This window comes from Mobula birostris, chromosome 2 (genome assembly GCF_030028105.1).
Source record: "Mobula birostris isolate sMobBir1 chromosome 2, sMobBir1.hap1, whole genome shotgun sequence".
NCBI classification, from domain to species: Eukaryota; Metazoa; Chordata; class Chondrichthyes; order Myliobatiformes; family Myliobatidae; genus Mobula; species Mobula birostris.
In genome coordinates, this window is record NC_092371.1 from 130,573,561 (window position 1) to 130,592,505 (window position 18,945).

Below are 18,945 nucleotides of genomic sequence, written 5' to 3' on the forward strand. Positions count from 1 at the left end.
TAATTACGCACAGCATGGACTCAAAAACAGAACGTGACATAGTTGACTAATGAACCTACGTTTGATTATTAGAAGTGCTCAGGATATCAGGTAGCAGTTGTGCAGATAGCACTATTCTGCTAAAGGTTCTCAAAACTTTAGTTCTAATTCTTTTTCCTCAGATGTTATCTCCAATGTTTTTGTTTCATATTTTCAGGAACTGTACTAAATTGTATTTTGTTGTTACTTGATGTCAGGACACTAGGAGAACTCCCAGTTTCTTCCAGTACTTCATCAAGTGTTCTAAAGTAAGTACATGTTTGGCACAGTTTTGTGAGCCAAAGGGCCTGTAGGTTTTCTACATTCTACGTTCTCTATGTTCTTAAAGCTTTCCACTTGATGAAAAATGGTAGAACCAGGATTCAACACGTAATTTAAATTTATTTCTTAACAGAATATTGTTATAATAAAGTTGCGATAGGTGATTTTAACTTTCCATATATTGACTGGGACTCCCATACTGAATGGGATAGAACTTGTCAAATGTATTCAGGAAAATTTCCTTAATCAATATACAGGATGGAGGTCCCAACCAGATAAAGCGCAAAGCTGGATCTCCAATTAGGGAAAAAGATAGGGCAGGTAACAGAAGTGCATGTAGAAGAACATTTTGGATCAAGTGATCATAATTCCACTAGCTTCAGGATAATTTTGAATTTTTTGGATTTTTTTCATCGGCGTTCAGAGAGGCGGGACTGCACAGGCGTGTGACGTCGGGCAGTGAAGCGCGTTAGATTTAAAAGGAACAAAGCCTTATACAATGGGCAGCGTAGTTTGCAGGCTGCAGAGTGAGCCCGGGAGCAGAGTGAAGGCTTAAGGGCTTTGGATCAACGGGTTTAGGTGGAAACGGGCAAGGCGAGGAAGGTTTAGTATTCATTTTTTGTTGTTATTTGAGGAGAGGGGGAAGTATGAGTGTGAGGGCAGCTTGTTGTTCTCAGTGCCGGATGTGGGAGGTTGTGGAGTCTCCCAGCCTCCTGGACGTCCACATCTGCGCCAGATGCGCCAAGATGCAGCTCCTAAGAGACCGCGTTAGGGAACTGGAGCTGCAGGTCGATGACCTTCGCCTGGTCAGGGAGAGTGAGGAGTTGATAGAGAGGAGTTACAGGCAGGTGGTCACACCGGGGCCACGGGAAGCAGAGAAGTGGATCACCGTTAGGAGGGGGAAGAAGAAGAGTCAGGTAATAGAGAGTACCCCAGCGGCTGTGCCCCTTGACAATAAGTACTCCTGTTTGAGTACTGTTGGGGGGGGGACAGCTTACCTGGGGGAAGGAAGCAACAGTGGCCGTGCCTCCGGCACAGAGTCCGGCCCTGTAGCTCAGAAGGGTAGGGAAAGGAAGAGGAGGGCAGTAGTAATAGGGAAATCGATAGTTAGGGGGTCAGATAGGTGATCCTGTGGACGCAGTCCGGAGACCTGGATGGTAGTTTGCCTCCCTGGTGCCAGGGTCCAGGATGTTTCTGATCGCGTCCAAGATATCCTGAAGTGGGAGGGAGAGGAGCCAGAGGTCGTGGTACATATAGGTACCAATGACATAGGTAGGAAAAGGGGAGAGGTCCTGAAAGGAGAATATAGGGAGTTAGGAAGGGAGATGAGAAAAAGGACCGCAAAGATATTAATCTCAGGATTACTTGCCTGTGCTACACGACAGTGAGGGTAGGAATGCAATGAGGTGGAGGATAAATGCGTGGCTGAGGGATTAGAGCAGGGGGCAGGGATTCAAGTTTTTGGATCATTGGGACCTCTTTTGGCACAGGTGTGACCTGTACAAAAAGGACAGGTTACATTTGAATCCTAGGGGGGACCAATATCCTGGCGGGGCAATTTGCAAGGGCTACTGAGGTGACTTTAAACTAGAATGGTTGGGGGAGGGGGGGTGAGAATCAAATTAAAGAGACTAGGAGAGAGGAGGTTAGTTCACAAATAGAGAAAGCTAGGAGACAGTGTGTGAGGGAGGATAGGCAGGGGACAGAGATCAGGAGCACTCAGACCAAAGATGTAGGGGACAAAGATAACAAAGTTGTTTGCTCCATTAGAGATAAACAGAGAGTATGAGGTGGAGAGTTTCTTAAATGCGTCTGTTTTAATGCTAGGAGCATTGTAAGAAAGGTGGATGAGTTTAGAGCATGGATTGATACCTGGAAATATGATGTTGTAGCTATTAGTGAAACATGGTTGCAGGAGGGGTGTGATTGGCGACTAAATATTCCAGAATTTCATTGCTTCAGATGTGATAGAATAGGAGGGGCAAGAGGGGGAGGAGTTGCATTGCTTGTTAGAGAAAATATAACAGCAGTGCTCTGGCAGGATAGATTAGTGGACTCGTCTAGGGAGGCTGTTTGGGTGGAATTGAGGAATAGAAAAGGTGTAGTGACGCTTATAGGAGTGTATTATAGGCCACCTAATGGGGACTGAGAACTGGAGGAGCAAATTTGTAAGGAGATAGCAGATATTTGTAGTAAGTACAAGGTTATGATTGTGGGAGATTTTAATTTTCCACACATAGACTGGGAAGCCCATTCTGTAAAAGGGCTGGATGGTTTGGAGTTTGTCAAATGTGTGCAAGATAGTTTTTTGCAGCAATACATAGAGGTACCAAATAGAGAAGGGGCAGTGTTCGATCTCCTGTTAGGGAATGAGATAGGGCAGGTGACAGAGGTATGTGTTGGGGAGCACTTCGGGTCCAGTGATCACAATACCATTAGTTTCAATATAATTATGGGGAAGGATAGGACTGGACCCAGGGTTGAGATTTTTGATTGGAGAAAGGCTAACTTTGAGGAGATGTGAAAGGATTTAGAAGAGTGGATTGGAACAATTTGTTTTATGGGAAGGATGTAATAGAGAAATGGAAGTCATTTGAAGGTGAAATTTTGAGGGTACAGGATCTTTATGTTCCTGTTAGGTTGAAATGAAAGGTTAAAAGTTTGAGAGAGCCATGGTTTTCAAGGGATATAGGAAACTTGGTTCGGAAAAAGAGAGGGATCTACAATAAATATAGGCAGCTTGGAGTTAACGAGGTGCTCGAGGAATATAAAGAATGTAAAAAGAATCTTAAGAAAGAAATTAGAAAAGCTAAAAGATACAAGGCTGCTTTGGCAAGTAAGGTGAAAATAAATCCAAAGGGTTTCTAGATATATTAATAGCAAAAGGATAGTGAAGGATAAAATTGGTCCCTTAGAGAATCAGAGTGGATGGCTATGTGCAGAGCCAAAAGAGATGGGGGAGATTTTGAACAATTTCTTTTCTTCGGTACTCACTAAGGAGAAGGATATTGAATTGTGTAAGGTAAAGGAAACAAGAAGGGTAGTTATGGAAAGTATGATGATTAAAGAAGAGGAAGTACTGGCACTTTTAAGGAATATAAAAGTGGATAACTCTCCGGGTCCAGACAAGATATTCCCTAGGATCTTGAGAGAAGTTAGTGCGGAAATAGCAGGGGCTCTGACAGAAATATTTCAAATGTCATTAGAAACAGGGATGGTGCCGGAGGATTGGCGTATTGCTCATGCGGTTCCATTGTTTAAAAAGGGTTCTAAGAGTAAACCTAGCAATTATCCGCCTGTGAGTTTGACGTCAGTGGTGGGTAAATTGATGGAAAGTATTCTTAGAGATGGTATATATAATTATCTGAATAGACAGGGTCTGATTAGGAACAGTCAACATGGATTTGTGCATGGAAGGTCATGTTTGACAAATCTTATTGAACTTTTTGATGAGGTTACTAGGGAAGTTGACGAGGGTAAAGCAGTGGATGTTGTCTATATGGACTTCAGTAAGGCCTTTGACAAGGTTCCACACGGAAGGTTAGTTAGGAAGGTTCAATCATTAGGCATTAATATCGAAATAGCAAAATGGATTCAGCAGTGACTGGATGGGAGACGCCAGAGAGTTGTGGTGGATAACTGTGAGTCAGATTGGAGGATGGTGTGTAGCGGTGTGCCTCAGGGATCTGTACTGGGTCCAATGTTGTTTGTCATATATATTAATGATCAGGATGATGGGGTGGTAAATTGGATTAGTAAGTATGCAGATGATACTAAGATAGGTGGCATTGTGGATAATGAAGTAGGTTTTCAAAGCTTGCAGAGAGATTTAGGCCAGTTAGAAGAGTGGGCTGAAAGATGGCAGATGGAGTTTAATGCTGAAAAATGTGAGGTGCTACATTTTGGTAGGACTACTCAAAATAGGACGTACATGGTAAACGGTAGGGCATTGAAGAATGCAGTAGAACAGAGAGATCTAGGAATAATGGTGCATAGTTCCCTGAAGGTGGAATCTCATGTGGATAGGGTGGTGAAGAAAGCTTTTGGTATGCTGGCCTTTATTAATCAGAGCATTGAGTATAGGAGTTGGGATGCAACATTGAAATTGTATAAGGCATTGGTAAGGCCAAATTTGGAGTATTGTGTACAGTTCTGGTCACCGAATTATAGGAAGGATGTCGATAAAATTGAGAGAGTACAGAGGAGGTTTACTAAAATGTTGCCTGGGTTTCATCTCCTAAATTACAGAGAAAGGTTGAACAAGTTAGATCTTTATTCTTTGCAGCATAGAAGGTTGAGGGGGGACTTGATAGAGGTGTTTAAAATTATGAAGGGGATTGATAGAGTTGACGTGGATAGGCTTTTTTCATTGAGAACGGGGGAGATTCAAACAAGAGGACATGAGTTGAGAGTTAAAGGGCAAAAGTTTAGGGGTAACATGAGGGGGAACTTCTTTACTCAGAGAGTGGTAGCTGTATGGAATGAGTTTCCAGCAGAAGTGGTTGAGGCAGGTTCGATGTTGTCGTTTAAAGTTAAATTGGATAGATATATGAACAGAAAAGGAATGGAGGGTTATGGGCTGAGTGCAGGTCGGTGGGACTAGGTGAGAATAAGAGTTTGGCATGGACTAGAAGGGCCGAGATGGCCTGTTTCCGTGCTGTAATTGTTATATGGTTATATTATGGAGAGGGATAGGACCAGTCCTGAGATTGAGATTCTAAATTGGAGAAAGGCCAATTTTGATACCATCAGTTTGGTGTGGATTGGGATACATTGCTTTGTGGCAAAGGAAGTTTGGTTCTTAGGAGGCCTTCAGAAGTGGAATATTGAGTTAGCATATTCCTGTCAGAGTAAAAGGCAAGGATAACAGGTTTAAGGAAGCTTGATTTTTGAGAGGTACCAAGGCCCTGGTTAAGAAGAAGGAGGTGCATAGCGCTGGTTTAGGGAGCAAGGAACAAATGCTCTTGAGGAAAGAAGGAAATCAGGAGGGTTAAAAGAAGGCATAACGTTTCTCTGGCAGACAAGGTGAAGGAGAATCCCAAGGGCTTCTATATTAAGAGCAAAAGGACAAAATTGACAATATTAAGGAACAAAATTGATCCACTTGAAGATCAGTGTGGTCATCAATGCAAGGAGCCAAAGAGGTGGGGAAGATCATAATGGATCTTTTGTACTTACTCGGGAAACGGACACAGAGTCTACAGAACAGAAGCAAAACAGTAGTGAGGTCATGGACCATATACAAATTACAGAAGAGGAGATTCTTGCTGTCTTCAGGCAAATTAGAGTGGAATAATCCCCAGGGCCTGACAAGGTGTTTCCTCAGACCTTGTTGGAAGCTAATGCAGAAATTGCAGAGGTCCTAGCAGAAGTTTTTAAAATGTCCTTAACCACAGGTGAGGAGCTGGAATTCTTGAGGATAGCTAATGTTGTTCTGTTGTTTAAGAATGGCCAGGAAAGTATAGGCCTGAGAGCCTGATGTCAGTCGTGCATAAATTATTGGAAGATATTCTAAGGGACAGAATATATAAATATTTGGGCTGACTGGGCTTGATTAGGAATCGTCAACATGGCTTTATGTATGGTAGGTTGTGTCTAAAAATATTTATAAAGGTTTTTACAGAGGTTAGCAGGAAAGTTTATGAAAAAAAAGGCAGCGAATGTTGTCTACATGAATGCTTTTGACCAAGCCCCGTATGGGAGTCTGGTCAAGAATATTCAGTCGCTTGGCATTCAATATGAAATAGTAAACAGAGAGTGGTAGTGGATGGTTGCCACTCAAACTAGAGGTCTGTGACTAGTTGTATGTTGCAGGGATTGGTGTACGGTCCTTTATTGTTTGTCATTATATCAAAGATCTGGATGATAATGTGGCAAATTGGATCAGCAAATATGTAGATGACAACAAGATTGGGACATAGCGGACAATAGGAAAGGCTATGAAACTTTGCAGCGGGATCTGAACCAGCTGGAAGAATGGGCTGAAAAATGGCAGATGGAATTTAATGCAGGTAAGTATATATGTTGCATTTATGGGAGGATAGAGCAGGGTAGGACATACACAGTAAACAACAGGGCCCTGAGGAGTGCAGTAGAATAAAAGGATCTGGCGATATAGATCCATAATTCATTGTAGGTGGCGTCATAGGTAAATAGGGCTGTAAAAAGAGATTTTGTCATATTCGCCTTTGTAAATCGGAGAACAGAGGTTGTGATGTTATACTGAAGTTGTATCCGATGTTGGTGAGGCCAAATTTGGAGCACTATGTGTAGATCTGGTCACGTACTTACAGGAAAGATATCAATAAGATTAAAAGAGTACAGAGAAAATTTATAAGGATGTTGCCAGCATGTGCAAACCTGAGTTATAGGGAAAGGTTGAATTGGTTATTTTCTGGAGTGTAGTAGGAGAATGAGGGGAGATAGAGATCTACAAAATTATAAGGGGTTACAAACAGGGTAAATGCAAGCAGAAGTTTCCCACTGAAGTTAGGTGAGATTGGACCTAGAGGTTATAGATAAAAAATGAAAAGTTAAATGTATAAGGGAAACCTTATACAGGTGTTGGCACGTGGCCAAGTGGTCTAGTGATCTGAAGGTCACTAGTTCGAGCCTCAGCTGAGGCAGCGTGTTGTGTCCTTGAGCAAGGCTGAGAGTATGGAACAAGCTGCCAGCGGAACTGGTGGATGTGGGTTTGAATACTGCACTTAAAAGAAATTTGGATAAGTATATGGGTAAGAGGGGTATGGAGGATTATGGTCCAGGTGTAGTTTGGTGGAACTAGAAGTAACTAGATGGGCTGAAGGGCTTGCTTCTGTGCTCTACTGCTCTATGATGGGTTGGAGCAATATTGACTAAATAACACAATTCTAACAAGTGTGCAGGAAATGTGGGACCTGGGTATATGTGTAAGAAGTCTTTAGAAACAGTGTAGCATGCTGATACAGAGGTGACTAATCACTTTGAATTCTGGGAGGCATGAACACAAAAGTACAGTGGTTCTGTACAAAATGTTTAAGGAACTTGTTATACCACAGATTGAGCATTCCATTTCATTCTGGATGATCCTGGATTAGCTGCAGAAATGATTTACTAAAATGGTTCCAGGGATGAGGGATTTCAGCTGCCAAATTCACTGGAGAAACTAGGAATTTCTGACTGAAACATAGCATTTGAGAGTCTTGGTACAACTTCATAATTGGCTTAAAAGGAGTAAATAAAGGGGAATTGTTAACATTAATAAGTAGTCTAATAACCTATGTGACACACAGTTAAGAGTTACAAGCAGAAATATATGGACAATGTAATAAAAATATTTTTACATAGATGATCTGGAACTCACCACCTCTTAGGTTGACATAACCAGACAATTAAAGCTTTCAAGAGGAAAACAGATGAGTAGCTGAGGGAAAATAATTTGTAGGCATATGGGGAAAGTATCTATTTATCATTGAATCAGGTTTATTATCATTGACACACAGTATATGGTAAAGTGTGCTATGTTGTGTTATTATAATAAGAAATATAGATTGTAATCTAGGGTAATAATAGAGCAAAAAAATAGTGAGATTCATTGACTGTCCAGAAATCTGATGGCAATGGGAAGAAGCTGTTCCCAAAACACTGAGTGTCTTCAGGCTCCTGTACCTCCTTTTTGGATGTTGGGGTCCTTAAGAAAAGATGTTGCCTTTCAAAGGCATCACCTTCTGAAGATATCTTCAATGGTGAGGAGGCTAGTGCCCATGATGGAGCTGGCTGAGATTACAACCCCTGCAGACTTCAATTCCGTTTCACAGCCCATCTATCCAAGACAGTGATGCAACCAGAATACATCTAAAGAAATGTGCTAGACTCTTTGGTGACATACCAAATCTCCTCAAACTCTTAATGAAATATAGCTGCTGTTTGCCATCTTTGTACTTGCATCAATGTGTTGGGTCCAGGGACCAGGATAGCTCTTCAGAAATGCTGAGACCCAGGAACTTCAAACTGCTCATCTTTTCCACTGCTGACTCCTTGACAAGGACTAGAGTGTGTTCCCTCGAATTCCTTTCCTGAAGTCCACAAGCAATTCCTTGGTCTTACTGATACTGTGTACAAGGTTGTTGCTGCAATACCACTCAACCAGCTGCTCAAACTCACTCATGTACGCCTCCTCGTCACCACGAGATTTTTGTTGACCATGGTTTTGTCATCAGCAAATTTATAGATGGCATTTGTGCTGTACCTGGCACACAGTCATGGACAGAGAGAGGTACAGCAACGGACTAAGCATGCACCAGTGTTGCCTGTCAGTGAGGAGAAGATCTTATTTCCAATCCACACAGACTGTAGTCTCCTGAAATGGAAGTCAATGATTCAGTTGCAGAGGGAAGTACAGAAGCCCAAGTTTTGAAGCTTATAAATTAGTATGAGAGCAAATGAGACCAATGGCATTGTTCTAACAGTATTAAGTTATCTTTCTTGCCAAAATGACTATTTTAATATATGATTTTAAAACTACTCCCTGAATCAGAACATCTGCCTCATTTTTCTACATAATAATTCTAAAAATTAGTAATGGGAGCAGGTAGCTTGATGGAGTTTAACAAGCTTTTAGATAGGCATATGAACATGAAGGGAATGGACATATATGGATGATAAACCCCACAGGACATTTAGTACAAATTGATATGAAGATCAGCATAACATCATGGGCTGATGGCCTGTCCGGCACTTTACTGTTCTATTTTCTATGTACTCCATGGTGGCACAGCACATTTAGGTCTGCAGTACTGACCTTAGAGGTAGATCACTGTCCACCCAAGAGCATCCTCATGTTCCATGTAGAGTCTACCAATTTTATATTTCTTTATACAACACCCTAAAGGATTTAAAATTAGCCTACTTAAAACCATTTGACATGATGCTTAATTAAAGCAAGCCATTGAAACCGTAACCTATACCTTTAGTTGATGAAATTAGTTGAGTGGTAGTGACACCAGTGCAAACTGTACATGAAGTGGTTGGAAAAATGGTTCCAGTAGCCTTTCCTTTGGCTATTTTTTTCCCCATTCATACTCAATTGCATTGAGTCATGCAGGATTTATCAGTATGAACAGGTTAAGAACTCTATGAAAGACAGATGTTCCAACTTCAAAGTACTGCCAGCAGACTGTCATTTAATGATAGCACCATCAGCATCCTGGAGACTGTACCCAGAGGCTGCCTTCATTGTTGCCAGAGACTTTAATAGAGCATCGTTCTCTAAAGAATCTCTATAGTTTTGTCAACACATCCAGGTGAGAACACAGGGAGAGAGCATACTCAACCACTGCCACTCTCCCTTCTGCAACACTTACAAAGCACTCCTCCGTCCACAGTTTGGGAAGTCAGATCACTCTCCATCTTGCTTCTGCCGATGTACAGGCAGAAGCTAAAACAAGAGGCAGCCATTGTTAAAACTGTCCACTGTTGGTCCAACCAATTGGTCTCCATGCTACAGGACTCCTTTAATGATGTCAACTGGGATTCTTTCATGATGAGGATATCTCCAAGTTCACTGATGGGGGTCACAAGCTTCATGCAGAAGTGCATCAAGGATGTTGTCCCCCAAAAGTCAGTCGGGGTCTATCCAAACCAAAAACCCAGTATCAACAGTTCCATGCGTGCTACACTAACCACGTGAGACAGAGCTTACACTGCCAGTAACCAATAGGAACTGAAGAAATGCAGCCACGATCTATGCAAAGTCATCAAGGCAGCAAAATGACAATACAGGGACACATCTCTCCACCAACAACACATGCAGCTTATGGCAGGGTCTGTATACCATCGCAGACTTCAAAGCTAAGCGCAATGGTGCTGCCAACGCCGCTGCCTCCCTCCCAGATGAGCTAAACCTTTTTTTATGCTCAGTTCAATATCACCAACACTGAGCCCCCAAGGAGAGCTGCCGAAGCGACCTGCACCTTGGTAATCTCTTGAGGCTGAAGTACACAAGTGTTTCCAATGAGTGTTCAGTCGCAAGGCTGCAGGACCAGACAGCAACCCAGGGCGGGTACTTAGGATGTGCACAGCAAAACTGGTAGGAGTGCTTACAGACATTTTTAATCTCTCCCTCTCCCAGTGTAGAGTGCCCTCCTGCTTCCAAACATTCACCATTGTTCCTGTGCCTAAAAATTCCAAGGAAACATGTCTGAAAGACTGGCATCCTGTCGCACTAACCTCAATAATAGGCAATGCTTTGAGAGGCTGGTCAAGGACTATATCTGCAGCTTGCCACCACCCACACTGGATCCCCTACAATTCGCATACCAATACAAGCGATTAACAGGTAACACAATAGCCACAGCTCTACACATCGTCCTCACACATCTGGAGAAGGATGCTGATGTGGGAATGCTGTTCTTGGACTACAGTTCAGCATTCAACACCATAATTCCCTCCAGGCTTGACAAGAATCTCAGAAATCTCAGCCTTCACCCTGCTTTGTGCAGTTAGATCCTGGACTTCCTGTCAGGTCACTGGCAGGTGGTAAGAGTGGGCTCCCTCACCTCTGCCCCTCTACACAGGAGACCCTCAGGGCTGTGTCTTAAGCTCCTCCCTTACGCTCTGTTTACCCATGACCATGTCACCACCCACAGCTCCGATCTGCTAATTAAATTTGCTGATGATACTACTGATTGGTCTTATCTCAAATAATAACAAAGCAGCCTACAGAGAGGAAGTCATCAGCTTGACACGTGGTGTCAAGAGAACAACTCTCCCTCAACGTTGCAAAAACAAAGGAGCTGGTTGTGGACTACAGGAGGAATGGAGACAAGTTCACCCCTATTGACATCAATGGATCTGGGGTTGAAAGAGTGAACAGCTTTAAGTTCCTCAGTATACACATCACCAAGGTTCTCACATGGTCTGTACATACCGACTGTGTAGTGAAAAAAGCACAACAGCGCCTCTTTCACCCAGATGGTTGAAGAAATTTGGCATGAGTCCCCAAATCCTAAGGGCTTTCTATAGGAGCATAATTGAGGACATCCTGACTGGCTGCATCACTGCCTGCTATGGGAACTGTAATTCCCTCAATTGCAGGACTCTGCAGAGAGTGGTGTGGATAGCTCAGCGCATCTGTAGAAGTGAACTTCCCACAATTCAGGACATTTACAGAGACAGGTGCGTAAAAAGGGCCTGAAGGATCATTGGGGTCTCGAGTCACCCCAACCACATATGGTTCCAGCTGCTATTATCTGGGAAATGGCACCACAGCATTAAAGCCAGGACCAACAGGCTCCAGGACAGCTTCTTACGCCAGGCCATCAGACTGATTAATTCATGCTGATACAATTGTATTTCTATGCTATAAATGACTGCCCTGTTATACACACAATTTATTACAAATTACTATAAATTGCACATTGCACATATAGATGGAGATGTAACGTAAAGATTTTTACTAATGTATGTGAAGGATGAAAGAAATAAAGTCAATTCAATTCTCTTTCTTGTTCCTTCCACCTCAGTCCTTGAAAATAATAACTTAGAAAAAGCATAACAACTAATTTGAAAGAATAAGAGGGCAGATTCCCTACTAAAATCTGCTGCTAGAATAAGTTTACCATTTAATAAAGGCAGAAGTGCAGCCTTCCACTTACTGGAGCTTTAATGCCAGCGTTCTTACTCCCCAGGCTGGGAAATCTACTTACTGAGGCTATGCCAGTTTAGACTTGCTCTGAGAACAGCAGTCTCATAAAAATGAAAGGGAAAAATCACTTGGTTTGGAAAAAATGAAGATTTCCAGCATTTATAATGATTGCAAAACAGTTGGTTTCATATTTTAAAAGTTAATAAAGTAATAATCTTAATTTTTAACATTTTTTCTAAAACAGATCTTGAGTAATTTTAAATATATGAATGTCAGACATTCAGAAATATATAATAAGGGTGGCTGTTTTGGCAATGGGTGAGCCCTCAGGGAGGGCTTTACTGCATGCCCACCTATTTTGGCTTTGACTTATTGTGATAAGGACATTGTAATTCTGCCAGGAGATATAGATAAAATGGGTGAAAACCTGGCAAATGGAGCCTAATGTGAGGGACTGTGCATTTCAGCAAAAGGAGATTATTATCCAAATGGAGAGAGACTATAAGTTAGAGGGATCTAGGTGCTTCAGTACATGAACCACAAAAAAACAGACAGGTAAAAAAAAAAGAGTTGGAGTTTAAGAATAGGAAGATAATGCAACCATTGTACAGGGTATTTGTGAAGCCACATTTGAAATACTGAGCAAAGTTTGGGCTCTCTTATCTTAAAAAATGGGTGTTGTAGCATTTGAGGCAATTGTTTGGAGATTCATCAGAGCACAGGTTAATTCCTGGGATGACAGAGAAAAGGGGAAGAGAATTATGGTCTAGTTTCCCTAGAATTTCGAAAAATGAGGGGTGATGTATTGAAATACAGAAGAATGAATGGAGCTTGGCAGGGTAGATTTTCAGATGTTTTCACTAGTGGGAAATTCACTAACAAGGGGACATAGTCCTAAATAAGGGGCTGCTCAATTAAAACTGAGGTATATGGAAATTTATTTCATTAGAGGTCAGTGAACTTCTGGAATTCTTGGCCCTAGAGAGTGGAGGAAACCAGATCATTAGAAATACTTCAAATGTCTCAATTTTTTTGAATATTTTATCATTGAGGTTTACTAGGAACTGGCACAGAAGAACAGCTGAACCCAGCATTGATCACCTTGATCATGTTGAATGGTGGCACAGGCTCAAGGGGTCTGAGAGCCCAATTTTACTTCTACTTTCATGTTCTCGTGTTTGTGAAATGAATTGGTTGGCATGGATGCCATGCAAAACAACATTTTTCACTGTACCTTGGTACATGTGACAATAATAAACCAATTTACCAATTTGTTTGGTCACTGTTGATGAACTGTTACACTAATAGAAACGTGAATTGCATGGTTAAACTAGGCCACACCAATATAATGGGAGAAAAATTCTCAATAGAGGAAGCAAGTCACCAGCTGAGCTTAGGATCACCAGCTGCTAATCACTCTACAGAACATAAAAAATGCCAAGCAGCACCTTGTGCCTGATCTACCACTGAATACAATCAAAGCAGGTCCAATCTTGTCCCTAGTGTCTTTTTCTGCTATGCCCCCATGTTTTTGACCCCCTTGCATCTTAAATACATGCAATGAACATATTCTATTTCAGAGTAGAATATATCCATTGATAGCCTGTATAATTCTCTGGTATTGATAATACTAAAAGATTCAGATCCCTAAGAGAAGGAATTCTTCCTTATCTTCTTCATTGGGTGACACCTTATTCTGAAATTACGCTCCATGGTTCTAGAAACGTCACTTAGTGAATATCCAGCCTGAGATACCCCTCAGAATCTTACACTTCAATAAAAAAAAATCTCATATTATACAGATAATTAAATATAGACCCAGCTTTTCTTCGTACAGGAATTGACCCTCTCTGTATAATATCCACAGAAGCACATTCTTTACCACTGTGCTGCCATACAAAACTCCAATCTGCTGATCAAATTTGCAGATGGCACTTTATTGTTTGGCCTTATTTCTGGTGGTGACGAGACAGATTATAGAGGAGATGTTAACACCCTGACAAAGTGGTGCCAAGATAATAACCTCTCCCTCAATGTCCAAAAAAACAAAAGAGCTTATCGTGGATTACAGGAGGAACGGAGACAGGCTCACCACAATTAACATCAATGGGTCTCCAGTTGAGAGGGTGAGTAGTTTCAAGTCCCTCGGTATACGCATCACTGAAGATCTCACCTGGACTGTACACATGGACTATGTGGCAAAAAAGGTTCACTTGCGCCTCTTCCACCTCAGGTGATTGAAGTAGTTCGGCATAAGCCCCCAAATCCTCAAAACCTTCTACAGGGGCACCATTGAGAGCATACTGACTGGCTGAATCTCTGCCTGGTATGGGAACTGCACCAGCCTTGAATGCTGGGCACTGCAGAGAGTGGTATGGACAGCCCAGCGCATCTGTGGATGTGAACTTCCCTCCATTGAGGACATTTACAGCAGCAGGTGCGTAAAGAAGGCCTGGAAGATCATTGAGGACACCAGTTACCAAAACCATAAACTGTTTCAGCTGCTTCCGTCTGGCAAACAGTACCACAGCATTAAAGCCAGGACCAACTGGCTACAGGGCAGCTTCTTTCTAAAAGCTATTAGACTTATAAATTCACATGTCTATACATGGTGACGGAGTCATAACGCAAAGATTTTTACTCCCTCACATTGTGGGACAGATGTAAGATTTAAATAAATTCAAATTCTTCCCTATATACTAATGCCAAGTGTGTACACTGTAGTCCAGGTGTATCTACAGGACAGAATCTAAAGCGCAACTACCTCATGCCAAACCATTTAAACTGCCTAGTCCCATCGATTTGCACCCAGCCCAAAGCACTCCATACCCCTCCCATCCATGTACCCATCCAAGCTTCTCTTCAATGTTGAAACTGAAATCACATCCACCACTTGCGCTGGCAGCTCATTCCAAACTCTTGCCACCCTCTAAGTGAAGAAGTTTCCTCTCAAGTTCCCCTTAAAAATTAACCTATTCAATCTTTCCTTATAACTCATGTCCTCCAGTCCAGGCAACATTCTCGTAAATTTTCAATCTTACTTACATCTTTCCTGTAGGCAAGTGACCAAAACTGCACACGAAACTCCAAATTAGGCCTCACCAACGTTTTATAAAACTTCAACATAACATTCCAACTCTTGTACTCAATACTATGATCTATGAAGGCCAATGTGCCAAAAGCTTTCTTTACAACCCTATCTATTTACAAATGACTGAAAGAATTATGGACTTGTACTCCCAGATCCTTTAGTTCTATTGCATTCCTCAGTGCCCAACCATTCACTGTGTAAGACCTACCCTAGTTGGTTCCTCCCAAAGAGCAACACCTCACACTTGTCTGCATTATATCCCATCTGTCATTCTACAGCCCATTTTTCCAGCTGGTCCAGATCCTAATGCAAACTCTGATAGTGTTCTTCACTATCCACTACACTCTCAATCTTGGTCTCATCTGCAAGTTTGCTGATCTACTTAACCGCGTTATCATCCAAATTGTTGATATAAATAACAAACATCCCAGCACGATCCCTGCTGCACTCCACTGGCCACAGGACTTCAGTCAAAAAGGCAACCATCTACCACCACACTCTGGCTTCTCCCACAAACCTAATTGTCTAATCCAATTTACTAACTCATTTTGAATGCCAAGTAACTGAGCCTTCTTGAGCATCCTCCATGATCTTATCAGATGCCTTGCTGAAGCGCATGTAGTTAACGTCTTACCTTCATCAACTTTCCTGGTAACTTCCTCGAAAAACTTCATAACATTGGTTAGACACGACCTACCCACACAAATCCATGCTGACTATCCCTAATCAGTCCCTGTCTATCCAAATACTCATATATACAGTTCCTTAGGATACTTTCCAATAACTTTCCCACCACTGATCTCAGACTTAATGGCTATAATTTCCTCTTTATTCTTGGCAGCAGAAAGGCGTAAAAGCAGATGTGCGTGACTGTTTCGCCGAGCATCTGCGTTCCGTCTGTCAGAACAAACAGAATCTCAAAGTGGCCACCCATTTCAATTCCACTTCCCATTCCCATTCTGATATGTCCATCCATGGCCTCCTCCACTGCCAGGATAAGGCCACACTTTTTGGAAGAACAACATCTTATATTCCGTTTGGGTAGCCTCCAACCTGATGGCATGAACTCAAATTTCTCAAACTTTCAGTAATGCCTCCATCCCCCCTCACCATTTCCCATCCCCTTGTCCCTCTCTCTGTTATCTTCTTGCCCGTCACCACCTCACTCTGATGCTTCCCCTCCCCCATTTCTTCTTTCTTCCATGGTTCTGTCTCTTTCACCAATTAACTTCCTAGCTCTTTGCTTCATCCTTCCACTTCCAAGTTTCACCTGTCACCTGACGTTTCTCTCTCCCCTTGCCACACCTTTCAAATCTACTCCTCAGCTTTTTTTCTCCAGTCCTGCTGAAGGGTTTCAGCCCAAAACATCGACTGTATTTTCTTTTTCCATAAGATGCTGCCTGACCAGCTGAGTTCTTCCAGCATTTTGTGTGTGTTACCCAGAACACCGAGCTGCCAGTCCTGCCCCTCCTGCGACCAAGTCTCACTAACTCACTAATGGCTGTAATATTAAATTCTATGTGCTGACCAATGCCTTTCCTACAACTTGCACTGAAATATACACAACACAGATCATTAGTTCCACCATGTTCAACCTTTTGTCTGTCTGTGGTCTTAATAACATTTCTCCACAACCTGTTCTAGCACTCTGGTTCCCATCCCCCTACAAACCTCCCCCCCCCACCCCCACAGTTATCAAAACATCCTTTGTTTTATACCCCATACATTTTGTAATAAAGGGAAACATTCTATTAAACTTCTTAAGTACCTGCTGCATCTGCATGCTAACATTTTGTTTCATGTGCTAGAAACCAAGATTCCCATATATTGCCACATTTTGTAGTTCTGATTAGTTTGCTTTTTTATTCTTTCCAAAGTGAAAAATCTCGATTCTCCTTCATTGTATGGCATCTGCTAACTTAGAAACATAGAAAACCTATAGCACAATACAGGCCCTTCGGCCCACAAAGCTGTGCCGAACATGTCCTTACCTTTGAAATTACCTAGGGTTACCCACAGCCTTCTATTTTCTTTGAGCTCCATGTACCTGTTCAGCAGTCTCTTAAAAGACCCTATCGTATCCATCTTCACCACTGTCGCCGGCAGCCCACTGCACGCGCTCACCACTCTGTGTAAAAAAAACTTACCCCGACATCTCCTCTGTATCTACTTCCAAGCACCTTAAAACTGTGCCCTCTCGTGTTAGCCATTTCAGCCCTGGGAAAAAGCCTCTGACTATCCACACAATCAATGCCTCTCACGCCTCTATCAGGTCACCTCTCATCCTCCGTCACTCCAAGGAAAAAAAGGCCGCGTTCACTCAAACCATTCTCATAAGGCATGCTCCCCAATCCAGGCAACATCCTTGCGAATCTCCTCTGCACCCTTTCTATGGTTTCCACATCCTTCCTATAGTGAGGCGACCAGAACTGAGCACAGTACTCCAAGTGGGGTCTGACCAGGGTCTTATATAGCTGCTACATTACCTCTCGGCTCCTAAATTCAATCCCACAATTCATGAAGGCCAATGCACCATATGCTTTTTTAACCACAGAGTCAACCAGCGCAGACCCCGAGATCCCTCTGATCCTCCACACTGCCAAGTCTTACCATTAATACTATATTCTATCATCATATTTGACCTACCAAAATGAACGACCTCACACTTATCTGAGTTGAACTCCATCTGCCACTGCTCAGCCCAGTTTTGCATCCTATCAATGTCCCATTCTAACCTCTGACAGCCCTCCACACTGTCCACAACACCTCCAACTTCTCCCTACCCACCTCTTGGCAGGCACCCTGTCCTCCTCAGACCTCACTAACCCACTTAACTTTGTAACATCAGCACATCTGTTGATAGTATAATTAGTCTTTTTCTTCAAATCACTTTCGTAGATAATCAATAGTTGCAGTACCAGCACTGATCCCTGTAACACTGATTGGAAATCCAAAGGTGACTTGTAATTCTAGGCACACTTTTCTCTTAGTCACTCTCCTATATATTGCAATTGTCCCAAAGATGTGAAAGGTGCTTTGTTGCTATTTATATATGTGTTACATTTTCTTTCTGCCTTTATTCTGCAGCCATTTGAGCTAGTGCCAAGTAAATATCTGCAGCTGATTCAAGCAGAAAAGTCTTGTTCCTGGTAACTTTTCATTGTGGGAAGCGGTCAAGAGAATCTAGCGCACTTACCTTTCCCTCCTAGTTTTTTCTAACTTGTCTTTTAAAATCATTATTTCCTTCTTGAGGGTGAGATGCTGTCCTTCCCCATCCCGAAGTTCCTTCTTCAAGTTCCTGATCTCAGTAGCATGCAGGGTTTCCCGTTTAGACAGCTCCTCCTCGTAGAACACAGTCTTTTTCTCCAAGTCAGCTTTGAGCTTTGCCACTTCCTGTTGATGCTCTGTACTGCTCACACCAGGGGATCGTCCAACCTGCTTTTGCTGTTAACAAAAGGTATTTGGAGCTGTAATAATACAACCAGTTACATGCCATATGCCCAATATCAAAAAACTTTAACATCCTATATTCAATTCACAGTTATATTGTGATGACCAAATCAATTTATGAATTTTCTTGCTTTTAGACAACATAAATCCAAAACGTCTCGCACAATTTCATACCTCAAACGTGCTTCTGTGTACAAATGTCATATCTAGAAGCTGGTCCCAATTATGTGTCTATTAAACAGATCAAACTTATATTTTACTGCTCATTTAACTGTCCCAGTAGTAAGGAACTGCTGCACTGTTAGAGGTTCTAACTTTTAATCATGGATGTTTGGCTTAACAGATTTAAGAGTCCGTTGGACTTTGACTTCTATAGGCAACTTTTAGTATCCTAATCAATGCTAATGTTTTAAACAATGCCAGTTGAAATAGATATTCTGGTGGATTCTTGCTGTAAGAATGGACAAGATAGCTGCTACAC

General features: G+C 42.1%; 1 protein-coding gene across 9 annotated transcripts in view; it reads right to left on the reverse strand.

The window, feature by feature from the left end:
* The window catches only part of LOC140191079 (serine/threonine-protein kinase MRCK alpha-like), a 596,213-nt gene that overhangs the window by 159,132 nt on the left and 418,136 nt on the right, over positions 1 to 18,945 (reverse strand). For all 9 annotated transcript variants that reach the window (XM_072248222.1, XM_072248216.1, XM_072248164.1 and 6 more), the window contains one exon: positions 18,211 to 18,458. In XM_072248222.1, the coding sequence (XP_072104323.1) occupies positions 18,211 to 18,458 (248 nt within the window). The remainder of the gene's footprint in view (positions 1 to 18,210; positions 18,459 to 18,945) is intronic.